This window comes from Macaca mulatta, chromosome 10 (genome assembly GCF_049350105.2).
Source record: "Macaca mulatta isolate MMU2019108-1 chromosome 10, T2T-MMU8v2.0, whole genome shotgun sequence".
NCBI classification, from domain to species: domain Eukaryota; kingdom Metazoa; phylum Chordata; class Mammalia; order Primates; family Cercopithecidae; genus Macaca; species Macaca mulatta.
In genome coordinates, this window is record NC_133415.1 from 110,360,181 (window position 1) to 110,378,004 (window position 17,824).

Sequence of the window (17,824 nt, forward strand, 5' to 3'; positions counted from 1 at the left end):
ATGTATGGATGACAGCACCACTAATAACGAATGCCAGTGACCTAAACAGGGAATAACTTCAAATGAAACAAAATGCACCTTATATCGTATTTACCCTGAAAGACACAACTGGCTGAATAAAATCTGATTAAATGAAACCTAGCAATGGGTTGATAATTTTGGTGGAACTTGATGATGTGTGCATGCCCAACACAGTGTGACCCAAGCCCCCTGGGAAGGTCCTCTAAGTGAGTTTGGTTGGAGGCTGCCATTCACAGTGCCTTGCATTTGCAGAGCGGCTCTTTCTAAGCCCAGTCCTGGGGTTATCTCCGGGATCATCCCACATCCCAGTGGGAAGATGGGCCAAGTCCCCACCTGACCTCATCTTAGGCAGAGAGGCTCCACGGAAGTGTGGGCTGGCTGTGGGGAGTTGAGGCCTAGCCCTGCTCTTTTGACGTTTCACCCCGTGTTCTCCAAACTCCAGCAAGCAGCTTCCATAGTTCATTAAATTGGACTGAAAGTCTGATGGCTTGCAAAGCAAATTCTTTAAAACTGTTATAAAGGTTTCATTGCTTAAGCATATAATCTAGCAAAACTGCCGTGCCGCCTCCACTCCCTAAACTCTAAGACTTGCCAGGGAAGTGAACAGTGTCTAGTGGACTGCAGGAGTAACTGCCCTCAGCCCAGAACTCCCTGGAGGACACAGGGAAGGTTCTGGAAAGTTGATGGTACCTCACAGGGAGGGACATGGTGCTCCAGGCCCCAACTTCCTCGTGTTCAGATACTCACTCTGCCACCCACCAGCCAGCTGGTAGTAGCTACACAGTCTCTGCCTCAGTTTCCCTATCTGTATATGGGTTGTTCATAGTCTCCACCTCAGAGGGTAGTAATAATGCCAAGCTCTTAGAACAGTGCTCAGTATGTGTGCATTCTGTGCCTACTCTATGCCAAGCACTATAGATAGAAAAATGAACAAAATAGGGAGAAATCCCTGCCCTCATGGAGTTTACATCTGGGGCGGTTGGGGGCACACAGCAGACAATCAATAGAGTGATTAGCCCCCAGTTAGGTTAGGTATTTCCAATCTTTGCCTATAAGCCACATATTTGCCCAAGTTAGGTTGCATTCTTCCCATGCACTTTGACTGTGAACTTTGACTGTGGGATGACATCTTATAGCTGTGGTGTTTTGCCAACCAGCAGCTCTTGGCACACAAAATGTGCTGCCAGCAGCCCTTGAAGTCCGGTAGGTGACCTGGGCAGCCTTGTCCCCGACCCCACCTGCCTGTTAAGAAAAGAGTGTTGTGTTTTGCATCAGCAGTAAAATGGGTCAAGGTTTAGTCAATTGGAAGTTGTGTCAAAACTCACTACGGTTGGTTGAGGGCCCGAAGTCTCCCAGCATTCATTAACAACTATTGTTCAATGATTATCTCCCTGGGGCGTGTTGCAGTGAGTTGGCTCAAAGCATAACTGACCCTGGCCATGATCCAGAGACCTGCCCCCTGATGTCAGTGGCGAGCCTCCCTGGGTGCAGCCAAGGGGCAGGACTATTCTTTTCCACGGTATTTAAAGCTGAGAGGTTCTGCCACGGAGCACGGCCTTCCCACTGGGAACACAAACTCGCCAGCAGGAAGAACCCGGAAAGAAACCTTGGATCTCCCTTCGAGATCGTCCAAAGAGAAGAAAGGTAAGTAGAGCTTTGCATTTACATTTCGAAAAATTACAAAGATGAACTCACTTTTTTCCTGAGAGTAATAACTATTTGGCAATGCACGGTCCCAGCTAAAGGCCGTCGAATGTGTTTGAAGATGTCTGTTATTGTTTTTGTTCAGGACGCTTGCGTTTTCTATTTCAGGTGACCTCACATTCGTGCCCCTTAGCAGCACTCTGCAGAAATGCCTCCTCGACTGCAAAACGGCCTGAACCTCTCGGCCAAAGTCGTCCAGGGAACCCTGGACAGCCTGCCCAAGGCAGTGAGGGAGTTTCTTGAAAACAGTGCTGAGCTGTGTCAGCCTGATCACATCCACATCTGCGACGGCTCCGAGGAGGAGAACACGCGGCTTCTGGGCCAGATGGAAGAGGAGGGCATCCTCAGGCGGCTGAAGAAGTATGACAACTGGTAAGCTCGGCCCCCACTGCCTGCCCCAGGCCCCTGCAGGCAGGGCTCCCCTGCGTCTCCTGGAAGTTGGTGGAGAAAGGTGAATGAAGGCCTCTCGGGAGTTTCAGACTCTTGAGAAGTTGAATGCAATGGTCAGAACAATACAGATTTGAGTTTTGTGACATTAGTGGGCTAGCCCAAGCTTTAAATGAGGTGGTGTGCACAAAAGCTCTGCCAACTAGATTCTTGATAAAAACGAAAGACAGCCCCTCTCCTACAGACTAGCTCCTAGTTGAGTAAACGCCCACCTGGCCATGTCTTAGATGGTCTGTGTGTTCACACGGATGGACTGTTGTTAGCATGCTCAGTGCTCTGCTAGGCATGGAAAGCCACGGTATTGAAGGAGATGGTTCGCTGCCCATGGTGCTTGGCTGAAAGGAAGCCTGTGATTTTTACAGCTGGTTGGCTCTCACTGACCCCAGGGATGTGGCCAGGATTGAAAGCAAGACAGTTATCATCACCCAAGAGCAAAGAGACACAGTGCCCATCCCCAAAACAGGCCTCAGCCAGCTCGGTCGCTGGATGTCAGAGGAGGATTTTGAGAAAGCGTTCAATGCCAGGTTCCCAGGGTGCATGAAAGGTGAGCGGAATATTGATTTGATTGGGAAAAATAGCAGAGAACCTTTTCTTATTACATCTATCCTAATGGTAATTCAAAGTGTAATGGAAGCTCCCACCACCTCAGACATCTTTCAGTTCCATACATGAAGTTGGCAATGTATCGAAAATGCACATCCCTCTTCTGCTTTTACAGACTGTCTTATACAAACGTGGAAACTATTTCCATGCATGTGGGTTTTAAATAGGTTGGTGGGACCTGGTTGCACATTTATGAAAACTCTTTAATTTCAGCAGGCTCTTCACTCTCCAGTGGCCTCCCCTAACCTAGGGGGGCTGGTGGCCAGCAGGGTGTGGTGGTGTTAGTGGAAGACTGTGAAAATGGGTCTACCTGGGAAAACAATGCTGGTTGTGTTCAAAATCCAAGGTCATTTCTCACCAGTGCCTACCCATCGCACCCTGTAGGTCGCACCATGTACGTCATCCCATTCAGCATGGGGCCGCTGGGCTCGCCTCTGTCGAAGATCGGCATCGAGCTGACGGATTCGCCCTACGTGGTGGCCAGCATGCGGATCATGACGCGGATGGGCACGCCCGTCCTGGAAGCACTGGGAGATGGGGAGTTTGTCAAATGCCTCCATTCTGTGGGATGCCCTCTGCCTTTACAAAGTAAGTGTATTATTTCACAATCAAAAGTCAAAATAAAAAAAGAAAGCTGAACAACAAACCCCAGCGGGTGCCTCGGGGACCCCCAAACAGAGCCCTGGCGCACTGACGTGGGAGGGGTCCTTGTTCACAGAGCCTTTGGTCAACAACTGGCCCTGCAACCCGGAGCTGACGCTCATCGCCCACCTGCCTGACCGCAGAGAGATCATCTCCTTTGGCAGTGGGTACGGCGGGAACTCGCTGCTGGGGAAGAAGTGCTTTGCTCTCAGGATAGCCAGTCGGCTGGCCAAGGAGGAAGGGTGGCTGGCAGAGCACATGCTGGTGAGTCTGCAGGAAGCCCTGACGTGCAGATGAGAGGCCCGGGGGGTGGCAGAAACAAACAGCATTACAGTTCCCATCCAGCAAGACCCAGTACACCTTTCCGAGCATGCAGGTTCCCAGACAGATTGGGAAACCCCACCAGTAATGATTAGTGCACACGTATACGTCACTTTTGAAGGGCCCCAAACACCAGGGGACCATCGAGATCCTTTGGACTTCATGATTCTGGGAATGTTTGTTTGCACTGATACCTGAAGAAATAGATCTTGAGGGCCTACATTCCAACCTCTGGGCTGAAGTACCAACCTCGGGGAGAAGGGAACAAAGATCACAATAAAGAATCTTGTCCCCGGTGGGCGCGGTGGCTCACGCCTGTAATCCCAGCACTTTGGGAGGGCGAGACGGGCGGATCACGAGGTCAGGAGATCGAGACCATCCTGGCTAACATGGTGAAACCCCGTCTCTACTAAAAAATACAAAAAACTAGCTGGGCGAGGTGGCGGGCGCCTGTAGTCCCAGCTACTCGGGAGGCTGAAGAAGGAGAATGGCGTGAACCTGGGAGGCGGAGCTTGCAGTGAGCCGAGATCTGGCCACTGCACTCCAGCCTGGGCAACAGAGCCAGACTCTGTCTCAAAAAAAAAAAAAAAAAAAATGAACCTTGTCCCCAACAGATCCTGGGTATAACTAACCCCGAGGGTGAGAAGAAGTACCTGGCAGCTGCATTTCCCAGCGCCTGCGGGAAGACCAACCTGGCCATGATGAACCCCAGCCTCCCCGGGTGGAAGGTGGAGTGCGTTGGGGATGACATCGCCTGGATGAAGTTTGACGCACAAGGTGACTCTTTTAGACCCAACTGTTGGTAACGATTGGACTCAAGTGAATTATCGGCCTTCAAAACATGCCACGTTCTCCTTGATCCAGTGTTTGGATTTTTAAATTCTGTTAGTCCAGAGTTGGCCAAACCTTAGAAATACGTATTCTGTAAGAATTCTTCAATTTAATATTCAATCTGGATTGAAACTGGGCCATATGTTGCTGTTTGTTTACATACATACATTTGTTTAAATGGTATTGGTGGAAAATTGTGGAGGAAGCAAGAATTGTAAACATCTCAAAGTTGCATATGATGCTTGGATGAAAAGAGATAAATGTACATTCTAGGGAGGGAAAAAAGATTTGAGAAGTTGGCATAGAAATTAGTCCGGCAAGATATAAGAGTGTATGTTCTGCTTTGCCTGGCACCCACTACTACTTCTCTGGTTTAAATCTCCAGGTAATTTAAGGGCTATCAATCCAGAAAATGGCTTTTTCGGTGTCGCTCCTGGGACTTCTGTGAAGACCAACCCCAATGCCATCAAGACCATCCAGAAGAACACCATCTTTACCAACGTGGCCGAGACCAGCGAAGGGGGCGTTTACTGGGAAGGCATTGATGAGCCGCTAGCTTCAGGCGTCACCATCACTTCCTGGAAGAATAAGGAATGGAGCCCAGAGGATGGTGCGTCCCCGCCAGAGGCCTCGGTGTGCTGGGCTGCAGGGACTGCCTGTTTGAGCCAGGCACTCATGGGCCTTTCTCCATCTTATAGGGGAACCTTGTGCCCACCCCAACTCGAGGTTCTGCACCCCTGCCAGCCAGTGCCCCATCATTGATGCTGCCTGGGAGTCTCCGGAAGGCGTTCCCATTGAAGGCATTATCTTTGGAGGCCGTAGACCTGCTGGTGAGGTTCTCGTTCATTTAGGCTGGGAACATGGGTGTGCTGGGTACCGAAGGGCATCTGTGAAATCTCTGCTTTTCCATGACCTTGTCAGAGGGTGTCCAGGGGCTTCCTTTCTTGAGCTTCCTTTCCAAAGAGCCAGAATAATTGGCAAGTTCAAATGTAGAACCCTTCTGGTCACCTGGAACCTTTCTGAATCCTTAATCTATCACAGCTTGATCAAATTTTACTTTTTACTTTGTGGCCTCAGTCACGTAACCTTGACTTAGCAGTTTTCTGCAGTTTAGCTTGGTGAATGCAAAACTAGCTCGATTACAAAGTTATTGTCTTTCCATGACTTTCCATGTTGTGAATAACACCACTGGTTGTAGAGGCTGAATTTTAAAGCCTCTAATGAATGTTTCTTTTTTTTTTTTTTTTCCTGCTAAAGGTGTCCCTCTAGTCTATGAAGCTCTCAGCTGGCAACATGGAGTCTTTGTGGGGGCGGCCATGAGATCAGAGGCCACAGCAGCTGCAGAATATAAAGGTAAGTCAAAGTCCTGATTTGAAACCACAGAGAAGTGGGATTAGAGCGCTCTTCTTCACTCTTATGTCTCTCTCCTTCTCTGTGTCTGTGTGTGGGGAAAGAGAGAGAGAGAGGAGAACAAAGCATGCTGATGTCAACAATCAATGGGGCCAGTTTTGCCTAGGAGAGCATCATTTACCAATGGAAGCTCCCTCTCTGTTTAACAGGCAAAATCATCATGCACGACCCCTTTGCCATGCGGCCCTTCTTTGGCTACAACTTCGGCAAATACCTGGCCCACTGGCTTAGCATGGCCCAGCACCCAGCAGCCAAGTTGCCCAAGATCTTCCATGTCAACTGGTTCCGGAAGGACAAGGAAGGCAAATTCCTCTGGCCAGGCTTTGGAGAGAACTCCAGGGTGCTGGAGTGGATGTTCAACCGGATCGATGGGAAAGCCGGTGCCAAGCTCACACCCATAGGCTACATCCCCAAGGAGGATGCCCTGAACCTGAAAGGCCTGGGGCACATCAACGTGATGGAGCTCTTCAGCATCTCCAAGGAATTCTGGGAGGAGGAGGTGGAAGACATTGAGAAGTATCTGGAGGATCAGGTCAATGCTGACCTCCCCTGTGAAATCGAGAGACAGATCCTTGCCTTGAAGCAAAGAATAAGCCAGATGTAATCAGAGCCTGAGTGCTTTACCTTTAAAATCATCCCCCTTCCCATCCATAAGGTGCGATAGGAGCGAGAGAGGGCAAGTTTTCCCAAATTGATGCCACCATAATAATCATCACCGCCGTGCGCAGATCTGAAAGGCACACTTTGATTTTTTTAAGGGGAAGAACCACAGAACACCAGCTAGTAGCTAATGAAAATGAGAAGGGAAATCTTGGCATGCCTCCAGAAATTCACACCCAATGCATAGTTTGTTCAAATTTAAGGTTACTCAGGCATTTGATCTTTTTAGTGTTTTTTCACTTTAGCTATGTGGATTAGCTAGAATGCACACCAAAAAATACTTGAGCTGTATATATATGTCTGTGTGTATATGTGTGTGCATGTACGTCCACATGTGTCTGTGTGGTATATTTGTGTATGTGTATTTGTATGTACTGTTATCGAAAATATATTTAATACCTTTGGAAAAATCTTGGGCAAGATGACCTACTAGTTTTCCTTGAAAAAAAGTTGCTTTGTTATTAATAAGTGTGCTTAAATTATTTTTATACACCATTGTTCCTTACCTTTATATAATTGCAATATTTCCCCCTTACTACTTCTTGGAAAAAAATTACAAAATAAAGTTTTATAGAAAAGATGGATTTGCTTTGCTCGGTTTTTCTTATTTGAGCTACCAAGCAGAGTGAACTCTGATTAAGCATCTTGTGATTTAAATCCCTGCCCCCTCCCCAAGAAGGTGTGGACGTTCAGAATCACACTTGAAGAGCGGGTGGGTTGTCTGGTCCCAGGGAGAAGGAAGGAGCAGATGGGGAGGAATGAGGCCGGGAACCGTGGTTGGGGTTTTCTGAATTTGTTGAAGCCACTAGTTGGCGCCCTTTAACAATTCTACAAACCTTTAGATGGTGAGGCTTCTGTGGCTGGACTGGGAAGGTTTAATGTCTGCTTTTTGACAATTTGGGTCTGGAGGGGGCTTAGGCTTCCACAAAAATTACTTTGTGGACAGTTTCATAGGCTTTTGCCTTTTAACTCTTCAAAGCAACAGTTTTCTCAACTGTCATCCCCGCGGGGGAGTGGGGAAGACAAGTGTTCTTGAGAAGGAAAAGCTGACAGGATCTGGGTTGAGCAAGCATTAATTGAGCGCCTTCTGTGTCCTGGACATCATGCCAACACCATGGGCAGCCCGAGAAGAGAGGTGGGTGGTTTGGACCCCAGCTCTGCCTTGAACCTCACCTGCTCTCCTCTACTCCCAGTGTTTATTGGATATTCCAGAACGGTACAAACAAACCATAAACCTTATATTACAGGTTCATTCTGTGTAAATACTATTATCTTCAAGTTGTAGTTTCTTTCTTGGGTCCAGGCTGTGAAATTGGCTTCACCCCTACCACACCCCAGCGGACAGGCTTGTTCTCATGTCACGCTCCACCCCTCCAGTCTCCTCAACTGGAAAACTTGCCTCTTTTCCTCACTTCCTCTGCTCCTTACGATGGCTTCACATGGAAGGTGAAGCCGAGATCACCCCAATTTTACAGGCGAGGAAACTGAGGCCAGGAGTGCCTATTGGGGCTGAGAAATTGCCAGGATTTCCTTCCCCATTAAGGAGCTGAGAGTCCTAGCTCCAGACTCATTGGCTTGTTCTAACATCAAAACCACTGATGGGAAAAACCACTTAGTGGAATTCAATGCTATCTGCTGTATTAGTTTAAATCAGTGGCATTCAAACTTGTTTCTCCTTTTCACTGCAGAACACGTTCTTGACATGTACTTGACTCAGAGTCCCACGACTAAAGGAGACAGAGCTCAAGGCAGCCCACCTGAGGCTGGGGAGGGAGTCCAGAGTGCAGGCCACCTGGCCTCCATTTCCCCACCCCTTGGGGGCCTTTGGGCAGCTCCTTGAACCCCTGAAAGGGGCCACCAGGATAAAGTTTGTTAAAATGCATGCCTTGTGCCCCACTGTCATATGATGGGCTTTTGGTACTCTTCACTCCCCCAGCAGGCAAAGACACTGGCCATCCCCAAATTCCTTCCCCTCCTGCACAGCGTCACCCACCTGCCAAGCAGCCTCATGTTGGACCATTTGCCAGCAGGCCCTGCAGGTCTGGGGGACAGCCTAGAGGTGGTGACTTACATGCGCAGCATAAGAGTTTTCAGGGGACCAAAAGGACTCAATACATGCCATTGGCTCCTGACTCAGTTTCCCCAAGCCATGCCTCCTGAGTGCTCCATCTGTCTCCAAATCCTGGTTTCTGTGCGGGGACCTCTGTCTACAATAAACAGGATACTATGAGCTCATTCTTCAATGTCCTCTTGTCATGCTTTCAGATGATTCAAAGTATATAAGCTAAGCCCATTTGCAGGAAGCTCATAGAGGGCGACTGGCTCATCACTTGAAAATACGGTTGGAGTGAGATGGAGAGCCCAGAGTCTCCTGATTCCTGGTCTACCACCGGACCACATGGCTCCAAAACCAACACTGGAACTGACGTCCTCTACTGGAATCCAATGTAAGAGCTGCCCCCTGACCTCCAGGAAGCTGTGCTGGAGTCTGGGTTAAAGACCAGAAAACAATAGTTACGCAACAAATATTGAACCAGGACAACAAACCTGCCCTTATTCCCAGTCGAGTCATTTAGGGGGCACTGGCAGGTAGGCAGGTGGGGTGGGGTGGCTAGGTGGAGCCGGGCACACTTGGGAGCCAGGAATTACAGGGCTCTCTCTCTTCTCTCTCTCTCCCCTGGGGCCCACCCTAACCTGGAGCCCCCTGGGCTGCTCACTCAGCCTTCTGGGTGCCAACAGCCTGCACCTTCCAGAGTGCACGGTTCTGGCTTTAAGACCGCAGGGCATGGGCCCTACCAAGCTCCCTTGACCTGCAACCCTGCCAGAGGGCACCAAGCCAGGGGAGTAGCCTCTGCTTTGTCCTCGCTGTCAGCAATTGCAGCAATGGCCCCAGTGAATTCATCTATAAGAAAGAGCTGGCCACCTGCTTCCTCCCTCCTGCCCTTTTTCCTTCCCTGGGGGCAGTAAACACTGGCAACCTTGAACATATCACAGCTCTGCCGCTGGCCAGTGGGGTCTTCTTCTGTCTCCTCTGTGCCACTGGGATCATAATATCTCTGGTGGAGTCCGATAAGGATGAAATAAACTAGCCCAGTGCAGTGCCGAATCTGTAGTCAGGAGGGTCTGTGTGTGAGCCACAGCCCTACATCTCCCTGGGAGTGTGCCCTTAGGTGAGTGCAGGAAATACTGAGCTTCAGTTTCCTCAGCTGTAAAATGGGCGTGATGATTACTTTCTCCAGGGGGTTGTTGAAAAGCATGAGATGATGCCAGCCAGGAACTTGGCACACAGCTGGGCCTGGTGGGGGCGGCTGTTCTTGTTTTTATTTTACCCCACTTCTCCAGGCTATGGGAGCTCGGAAGCTCGCTCCCCCACCAAGCCGCTGTCCCACTGATGACCGGCTGTGGCTCTGGAGTTGAAATCTGTCCTCGGTGCAGCCTCCACAACTCCTACTTTCACTGTGCATTTCAGGAAAAGGAGCTGAAGAGCGAAGTCAATCAGGAGTATCGGAAGCATTTTTTCTCCTGGTGTAGTGAACCCATCCCTGTAGGGAGCCACCTTCACCCTTCTCAAACATTTTAGCAAAAGACTCAGAGTTTGGGTCCAGGAATTCTACCTTTAAGAAATGTGTCCTAAGAGAAAAATCATGAAAGTCTGCATAGATTTCATTGCAAGGATGCTCATTATGGAGTTGTTTATCAAGGCCAAATTTAGGAACCAACCTAAATGACCAACAATAGGAGATTACCTAAAAGAAACTGTAGTTCTTTTGAGAACAGACAACTAGGCAGTCATTTAAAATGACTCGGCAAAAGATAAGTTATTGACATGCAATATTTGCCACCTGCTTCACCTGTCAAGGTAGATAATGAAAGCGTATCGAGTATTTGTACATTTATGCTTAGAAAAAAAAACCTTTAAAAATACCATACAATGGTAACAGTAGCAGCTGGGTCCTGGGTTGGATGGTTGGGGGAAGTGCACTGCGTCATTCATATTTTCACCATGTCATTCAGGCTACACGAACTACCCCCAGAACTTTGCTGCAAAAAAGGGAGCTTGGCAGAGGCAGGGGGTGCCCCCAAATTGAGAAAACCCTGAAGGAACTGACTTTACCCCAATGATATAAGATAAAGTTTCTTCCACGGGATGAAATGGGGGCTTGAGACAGAGATGAATTTCAGATGGGTTATCCAGCAGATGAACTTGTTTCTGCTTTCCTAAAGTTTTGTCTGGAGTTTTTCTGCTCCTCCTCACACAGGAAGCTCAGCACAGCGAGGGCCCTTGAGAGGGGTTCAAAACACAGGCACTTGTGAAGGCCCCGCTCCCAGGACCCCCAGGCAGATTACAGGAAGAGTGGCCGGCACCGGGTCGATGCCGGGCTGATTGTTGTAGAACTGTTTCCACGCACTATGTTCTCTCTACCTTCTGGGCCCTCTCTTAGCTCCAGGACTAAGCTCAGAGTTTTCTCCGATGCCGCAGAGCCGGGACTTAGGGATGCCGCAGAGGAGCAGCGGACGTCATTTGGTCCACAGTAGCACTGAAGTGGGACCAAGAACACATTTGCCTTGTTGACACCTGCTTGTGTCTTTGCGTTGGACACTTATTCCTGGGGGCGCTGGGCCTACGCAGCCTGAGCTGCCCCAGAGCTGTTTCGTCTGTGAGCCCCTTGGTAATGGGATATGTAAATGTGTGAGTGTTCACCAGTCTGAATGGCAAAACTCCTCTCCAGGCGAGGCAATTTGCAGCAAAATATGCTGTAAATATTTGTTCAGCCTGGGAAAATGACTCTAATTGCATAATTAAACTCGTTGTTGATGTTGCTTCCGGACAGAGTAACTGCAGAGGAGGGCCCAGCCTGCAGCTGCCCTTCAGAGCTTTTTCAATAGAGGGACTGACTGTTTGCAGAGATTTTCTCTGGCCCCCGTCTCTTCACAGGGAGAACGAAGAAAGGAACTGGAAAGAGGTTGTCTGTGGGGGAGATGAGGGTGTGGAAAGGTCCCAGAATCAGAGGACCACCAGTGTGGGGCCTCGCAGATCTTCCCTGAGGATTCGGGCTATCTTCCAAATGTCCAACACACGTTCCACATTCCACGGACAGCTGGTAACTTGAGCCAATGATTCATTCACTCAAATGGAAAAATATTAGTAGATTGAAAGAGATTTGCTTAAAAAGACGTTAGATCCCAACTGGATTCAAAACCAGCATTCCTTGCCAAGGTAACCACAGAAAGACAATGCGAAGTGAAAGAAGCAGGCCACACAAGACCCCTGTATTGCATGAGTCCATTGATATGAAGTGTCTGGAATAGGGAAGGCTGTAGAGACAGTAAGTAGTTAAGGGGTTGCCGGAGGTCAGGGAAGGAAGCAATGGGAAGGGACTGCTGACCCCTGACCCTGATAGCCGCAGGGTGTTTTGTGGGGGGTGATGAAAATATTCTAAAGTTAGATTGTAGTAGAGTTTCCAGAATCCTGTGAATATATTAAAAACCATTGAATTGTGCATTTGAAATGGGTAGGTTGTTTGTTTGTTTGTTTGTTTTGAGACAGAGTCTAGCTCTGTCGCCCAGGCTGGAGTGCAGTGGCGCCATCTCAACTCACAGCAAGCTCCGCCTCCCGGGTTCACACCATTGTCCTGCCTCAGCCTCCCGAGTAGCTGGGACCACAGGCGCCTGCCACCAAGCCCGCCTAATTTTTTGTATTTTTAGTAGAGATGGGGTTTCACCATGTTAGCCAGGATGGTCTCGATCTCCTGACCTCATGATCTGCCTGCGTCGGCCTCCCAAAGTGCTGGGATTATAGGCGTGAGCCACCGTGCCCAGCCTGAAATGGGTGGGTTTTATGATAGGTAAATTATAGCTCCATAAAGTTGTAAGTAAAAGAATAAATATAACTAAGATAAAATATACCAAAGGCTTTGAGTTAGAGGCCTGCATTCACCTTGTTGAAAGGAGAATTGAGGAAGGAAGAGGTGTATGCACCCCACTGAGACCCTCTCCTTTGAATCTGGAGGAGTAAAAAAAAATGGAAAAAGGATGGACTTTCTCCTTATAGATTCAATGTCATTTAATGCCAGGCCAATGATCCTCCTAAAACTACCACGAATACCATAAAATTATGTCATGTCACCTGCAACTGGATGAGAAACTGAGGCCACAGAGAGCAAAGACCTGCAAAAGTTACTTGGCTAGCAGGTGGGAGAGTAGGAGTCACCAGGAGCCTCAGCTTCTAGGCTGACCCCACTGGCATTGAGTCAGGAGACCAAGAACCCCACCCTAGCCTCTCGGCCCATCAGGAAACCCACACAAACTGCTTAGGCAGCTGCAGGGAGGGTTTGGCTCGTGTCACTGCATAGGGGAGGGTCTAGACACAGGGCAGGGGCCCTGGACCCAGAGGCTCCAATATGGCAGGAGGGTCCTATTTCCTTCTCCCCTCTCCCTAGCAGCAGAAATCTCTGGAATGGAAGTATTCAGTCTAGCCACTAAGCTCCTGGGGTGGCCTGAAGACAGTCCCTTCCTCTCCAAGTCTATTTCCCCAGCTGTACAATGAGCACTCTGCCTTGGTCCCTGAAAGTCTTCCCTGCCATGAGGTTGGAGTCACATGGTTCTTTGGTGGGACTCTTAGAATTAGGATTTGGTGAGTCCAGGTCTAGGCGTGGGGAGAGTGACAAGGCAGAGAGTGTGGCTGACTTCACGAAGACATGATGGGAACAATTCCACCCCAAGTAGTTCATTGCAGCTTAGCAGCGTGTCTGAAATCCCACCACTGGGGACGCCTCCCACTCCCCTGTTTGCCCCACTTGATGACACCGTCTATCCCCACCTGCTCCTGAGTTTTTCCAGTCCCAAGACCTGGGAAAGGACAGTGGGGAGCACGAGGTTTAGACTCATAGGCATAACCCCATATCCCCTCCGTTCTGGCCCAAAGCCTGGTTCATCCACAGGCCACAGAGGTCAGCTAGAAATCCCCAGCCTGCTGCTGGTTGGTTGTCTGCAGGGGCATGTGTGAGCTGTTTAGCTCAGACCTCAAGACAATTGATCTCTCTTTAAGAGAAGCCCCTGGCTTCTCCCAGGGAGATGAAATTGGACCTGTTCTATGGCCCAGAGGGCAGCATGAGGACCCTCATCCCAGTAAAGCCAGCATCTGGAAGACCTTGTCTGCCATGCCAGCTGCCAACCTCTGGAGGGTTCAAGGTTATTTTTCAAGGATAGGTGAAGATAGCTCCTTGCACCCAGTGGAAGCTGGAAGAGTTTGTGAAATTCTCTGCCAAGGCCAAGGCTCCCAAATCTAGGTGAGCGGACACATGAGCCTGGGCTGCCCAAGACTGGCCCTGGGAGACAAGTCTAGCTCAGTTGGAGCCTCCTGGGCTGAGCCCAGCCCCTGGAGTTGGCATTAGCCCCCTGCCCCATAGTCTCCCTGGTTAATAGAATACTCTGCCCACAGAGGTGAACTCAGGTCTGGCCTCTATGGGTGCGGAGGCTATGGCTGTCTGTTTGAAGCCTCAACAAGGGTTCATCACCATTAAGGACGGAGACCAGGGAGCCGGGGGGCCGGTGACTCACTCAGCAGCTGCTCCCCTGTTATGTAAAGTGGAGCTCAGAGCCATTAGCCGATAGGAGATGAAATTTACATTTTGAATTAACTCGGATCATCAGAATGCTTCATCTCGACCTAGGGAAATTAAACATCAAGTTGGAGGGAACTGTGGGCAGGAGGGGTGGGGGCTCAGCCAAGCATGCCGGATTGACTTTTTCTTTTCATTTTTTCAACAGGCTGCAGGCAAAGGGGACAGGAGGACGCTGCTGTGAAGTCAGTCTTAAAGAGAGAGGGAGAGAGAAAGTGGAGTTACTCTTTTTCTCTGTTTTCCTTGGGCAGAAGCACAATAAATCAGCATGGCAGAATTAAATTCAGATCTGTCCGATTTCCTCCATCTCACCCTCTCCTAATAATGGTTATTTATTGAACGCTTATTATGTGCCCAGCACTTAACTAAACACTTTATAGATAAGGCAGAAGTGAATTTGTCTTTCCCCTTCTTTGTTTCCCCAACCAGCATTCCTGAGGGGTCTGATGAGAGAAGTAGAGAGAACGAGTTTTATGAACACAAAGTGCTGAGTTATGTTAGGAAGAGTCTGCTGGGTCTTTTAGAGGCAACATTTGGGAATCTGAGTCCCTAAAGCCTCCTGTGACCACAATGCACAATGAAACCTGCTGCTCTGTCCCAGGGGCCCTGTGGACGGCACCCCTGGAGGTGTGCATTGTACCTCTCCTTTCGGAGCCCAGATGAGAGACTACACTGCTGTTCTGAGTCCAGCCTTGCAGGCTGGGATGGGGACTCAGGAGGAAAGGTGAAGGTGTTTCCATCTTCCTTTGGCCTCGGAGTTTGTCTGTGATCAGCTGCTAGTGACAGTTTCCTTCCTGGAAAGGGACTTAGTCCAGATGCCCTTCTAACTTGGTTTAGAACAGACTTCCTGTGTTCAGTCCATCAATCAGCAACCCTGCATCCATCCTCGATCTGCTGTCAACTCCCCAACAACTCAGGCTGTGGGAACAGGGGTTCTCTTTCTACTGGGTCTTCCTGGCCTCATGGACAAACTGACTCCCAGGAACTGGGTTACATGTAACTCAACTTTCTGTGGGTTCACTTGATGCAACCTCATGCCCTTCATGTCCTGCCCCGAGATGCGTCAGAAGTAGTCAGACCTCCTTGTACTGCGGGTATTGGTTCTATCCGTGAAGTGATGTTCCCTGGGGCCCCTCTAACATGGGGGTTACAGTCACTGCATAAGTGTGGAGAACAACTACTGATTCAAGGCTGTGCTGGTAACAGCAGGGTCAACTTTTCATGTTGCTGAGCATGAGAGAATGTGCTCTGAGGAGTGACATTTTTGTTCTGTTCCCAGCTGGCGGATGCTTCCCTAGAATGGCAATTCTCCAAGATCAATCTGTCACTTTCCAATGAATAGTTATCGAACAGCCTCTGACTGCCTGGCACTTAGAGTCAGTCCAAGTGCTTAGATGAGCTGATCAGGACTGTCTTTCATAATGAATTGGCCCCACAGGGGGCCCTGTCCTTTTCCCAGGGTCACTGAAAAACTTCAAGCCTCAAGGTATAAGGAGTAATATTTTGTCTAAGGAGAATCTACGTTACTATTCTGCCCCATTCAGAATTGCCTGATGGTCAGTCTCCTGTTCCATCCCCTCACATTTTGGAATTCTGCTTGGGCAGTGAGGGAAGGTGCATTTGCATTCTGCCTGCCTGCCTGCCTGCCTTCCTTCTTCCCTTCCTTCCTTCCTTCCTTCCTTCCTTCCTTCCTTCCTTCCTTCCTTCCTTCCATCCATCAATACTTCTGTCCATCAATCCATCCATCCATCATCCTATCCATTGATTCATCCATCCATCCATCCATCCATCCATCCATCCATCCATCCATCCATCCATCCATTCATCCATTTGTCTATCCATCCATCCATCCATCCATCCACCCATTCACCCATCCATCCATCCTTCTGTTCGTTTGAGTCATCCATCCATCCACCCATCCATACTTTTGTCCATTGATCCTTTTATTCATCTATCCATCCATCCATCCATCCATCTACTGTCCATCCATCCATCTGTCCATCTATCTATCCATCCATCCATCCATCCATCCTTCCTTCCTTCCTTCCATCCATTTATCCATCCATTCATTCATCCATCCTTCTATTCGTTGTTACAACCCTTTATTCTTCCATGTAATTATTCTTTCTCATATTCGCCAACTATCTATGCCTCTGGATGCTTGTCTCCATCTGTACATCCATCTAATGGTCCATCAACCTCCAATAAGTCACTCTTCTGATCTCCATTCAGTTCATCAATCAGCAACCCTGCATCCATCCTCAATCCGTCCTTTCATCTTATCACTAAGGACACATAGCTCCCCATCTGTGAGAGCCAGAGTTCGAATTAGCCCTGCCTGGCTTTTCCACATGCCTTCAGGATACAAAAAACTGCACCTGGACATAGCAGACCAGCTGGGTGCCCTGAGAGGTATAGACAGGTTGTTTCAAAGTTTCAGAGGAAGGAAAAGAGCATCAGGGAAAGCTCCTCAGAGGAAGCAGTGTTTGAGTACAATCATAAAATAACATCATATTTGGAAAGTCAAGATATAACTGGAAAAGTGTAGGCATTCCAGGGGATTATGGGATCTGAGTGAGGATTGGGTGGATGGAGGTAGAGTGGTTGGAGAATGAACAAAGGGTGAGTAGAAAGGCAGATGCTGTGTAGACGGCTGGAGGTTGAAGGGATGGATGAGTGGTTTGGTCAGATTAAAAGGTGTGGGAGTGGGAACAGAAGAAAGGTAGTGTAGCCCCCTCCCATGCTAGGGCAGATTATGAAAAACCAGGCCATGTAACTGAGCAAAGGTTGATTTTATTAGACAGGGAGGTAGAGAAGCTTGTTGATGACGAGCGAGCTCCCAGGGAGAGTGGCCTTGTCCAAAACCTCCTCTGGTATTCTATACCCTCTGCACGGGGGTGGTGATCAGTGTTGTTCTTCTCAACTTGGGGATATTGGGGCCAGAGACACTGTGGAGTACAGGCCCCAACCCTCTGGCTGTTCTGCAGTCTGCCATCAATCGATTGCTCATGGCTAAAACTCCAGCCAACAAGGAACTTGAACAGCACAAGTCTAGAAAACAGGCTGTTGTCAAGAGTTTGACTGATGGTTTGGAGCTCAGAAAAAGTTTCCCCATGGTCATTTCTTAATGGCCGTTTCAGAACAAAGGGGCAGAGGCAACCAAACACCTTCCCAGGGTCTCGCCTCTGGCAGGGGAGAAATTGAGGTCTTTGATAGTTTCAGATGTAAGTGCTGCCCTGCTGTTAGGCTAAAATTTCCAGTATTTGAAAAGTTCCAAGCTAATTTTCAGGGAGGAAATTAGATGAGAAGTGGCTTTTAAAACATGGAGAATCTTATGTTTAAAAACTTGGGTTGCCAAGGAAACTCTCTCTCCAATATTTCCTTGCCACCATGTTGTAAATTAAGCCCCTAACTGAAAGGTAATTAAGGTAATTGGTGGCACCGCTGCAGAGAGAATGTGGCAACGTAGCCGGAGAGAAGGAGCCCCCAACTTTTTAGGGCACACAATCCTCTTAGCTCTGGGGAAGCTACATCCATTACTGCATGTGGGGCCCTTGAAGGCA

At 48.9% G+C, this 17,824-nt stretch overlaps 1 protein-coding gene and 1 long non-coding RNA gene across 3 annotated transcripts; both read left to right on the forward strand.

The window, feature by feature from the left end:
- The first annotated feature begins 1,425 nt into the window (after window positions 1–1,425).
- PCK1 (phosphoenolpyruvate carboxykinase 1) lies at window positions 1,426–7,217 on the forward strand. 2 transcript variants are annotated; one of them, XM_001086710.5, is made up of 10 exons: window positions 1,426–1,665; window positions 1,834–2,097; window positions 2,535–2,716; window positions 3,160–3,363; window positions 3,494–3,681; window positions 4,353–4,515; window positions 4,955–5,179; window positions 5,268–5,399; window positions 5,827–5,922; window positions 6,129–7,217. In XM_001086710.5, exons 2-10 carry the CDS (start codon window positions 1,874–1,876, stop codon window positions 6,581–6,583), a joined length of 1,869 nt encoding a protein of 622 aa, XP_001086710.3. In that variant the 5' UTR covers window positions 1,426–1,665; window positions 1,834–1,873; the 3' UTR covers window positions 6,584–7,217. The 2 variants fall into 2 exon arrangements, with proteins under 2 accessions (XP_001086710.3, XP_015004211.2); XM_015148725.3 differs by lacking the exon at window positions 2,535–2,716 and having other exon boundaries at window positions 1,428–1,665.
- A 1,675-nt stretch (window positions 7,218–8,892) lies between these two features.
- On the forward strand, window positions 8,893–14,535 carry LOC107000350 (uncharacterized). Its single transcript, XR_001447424.3, has 3 exons — window positions 8,893–9,086; window positions 11,576–11,741; window positions 14,410–14,535. It is a non-coding gene; the product is annotated as an uncharacterized LOC107000350 (long non-coding RNA).
- Window positions 14,536–17,824: the final 3,289 nt, after the last annotated feature.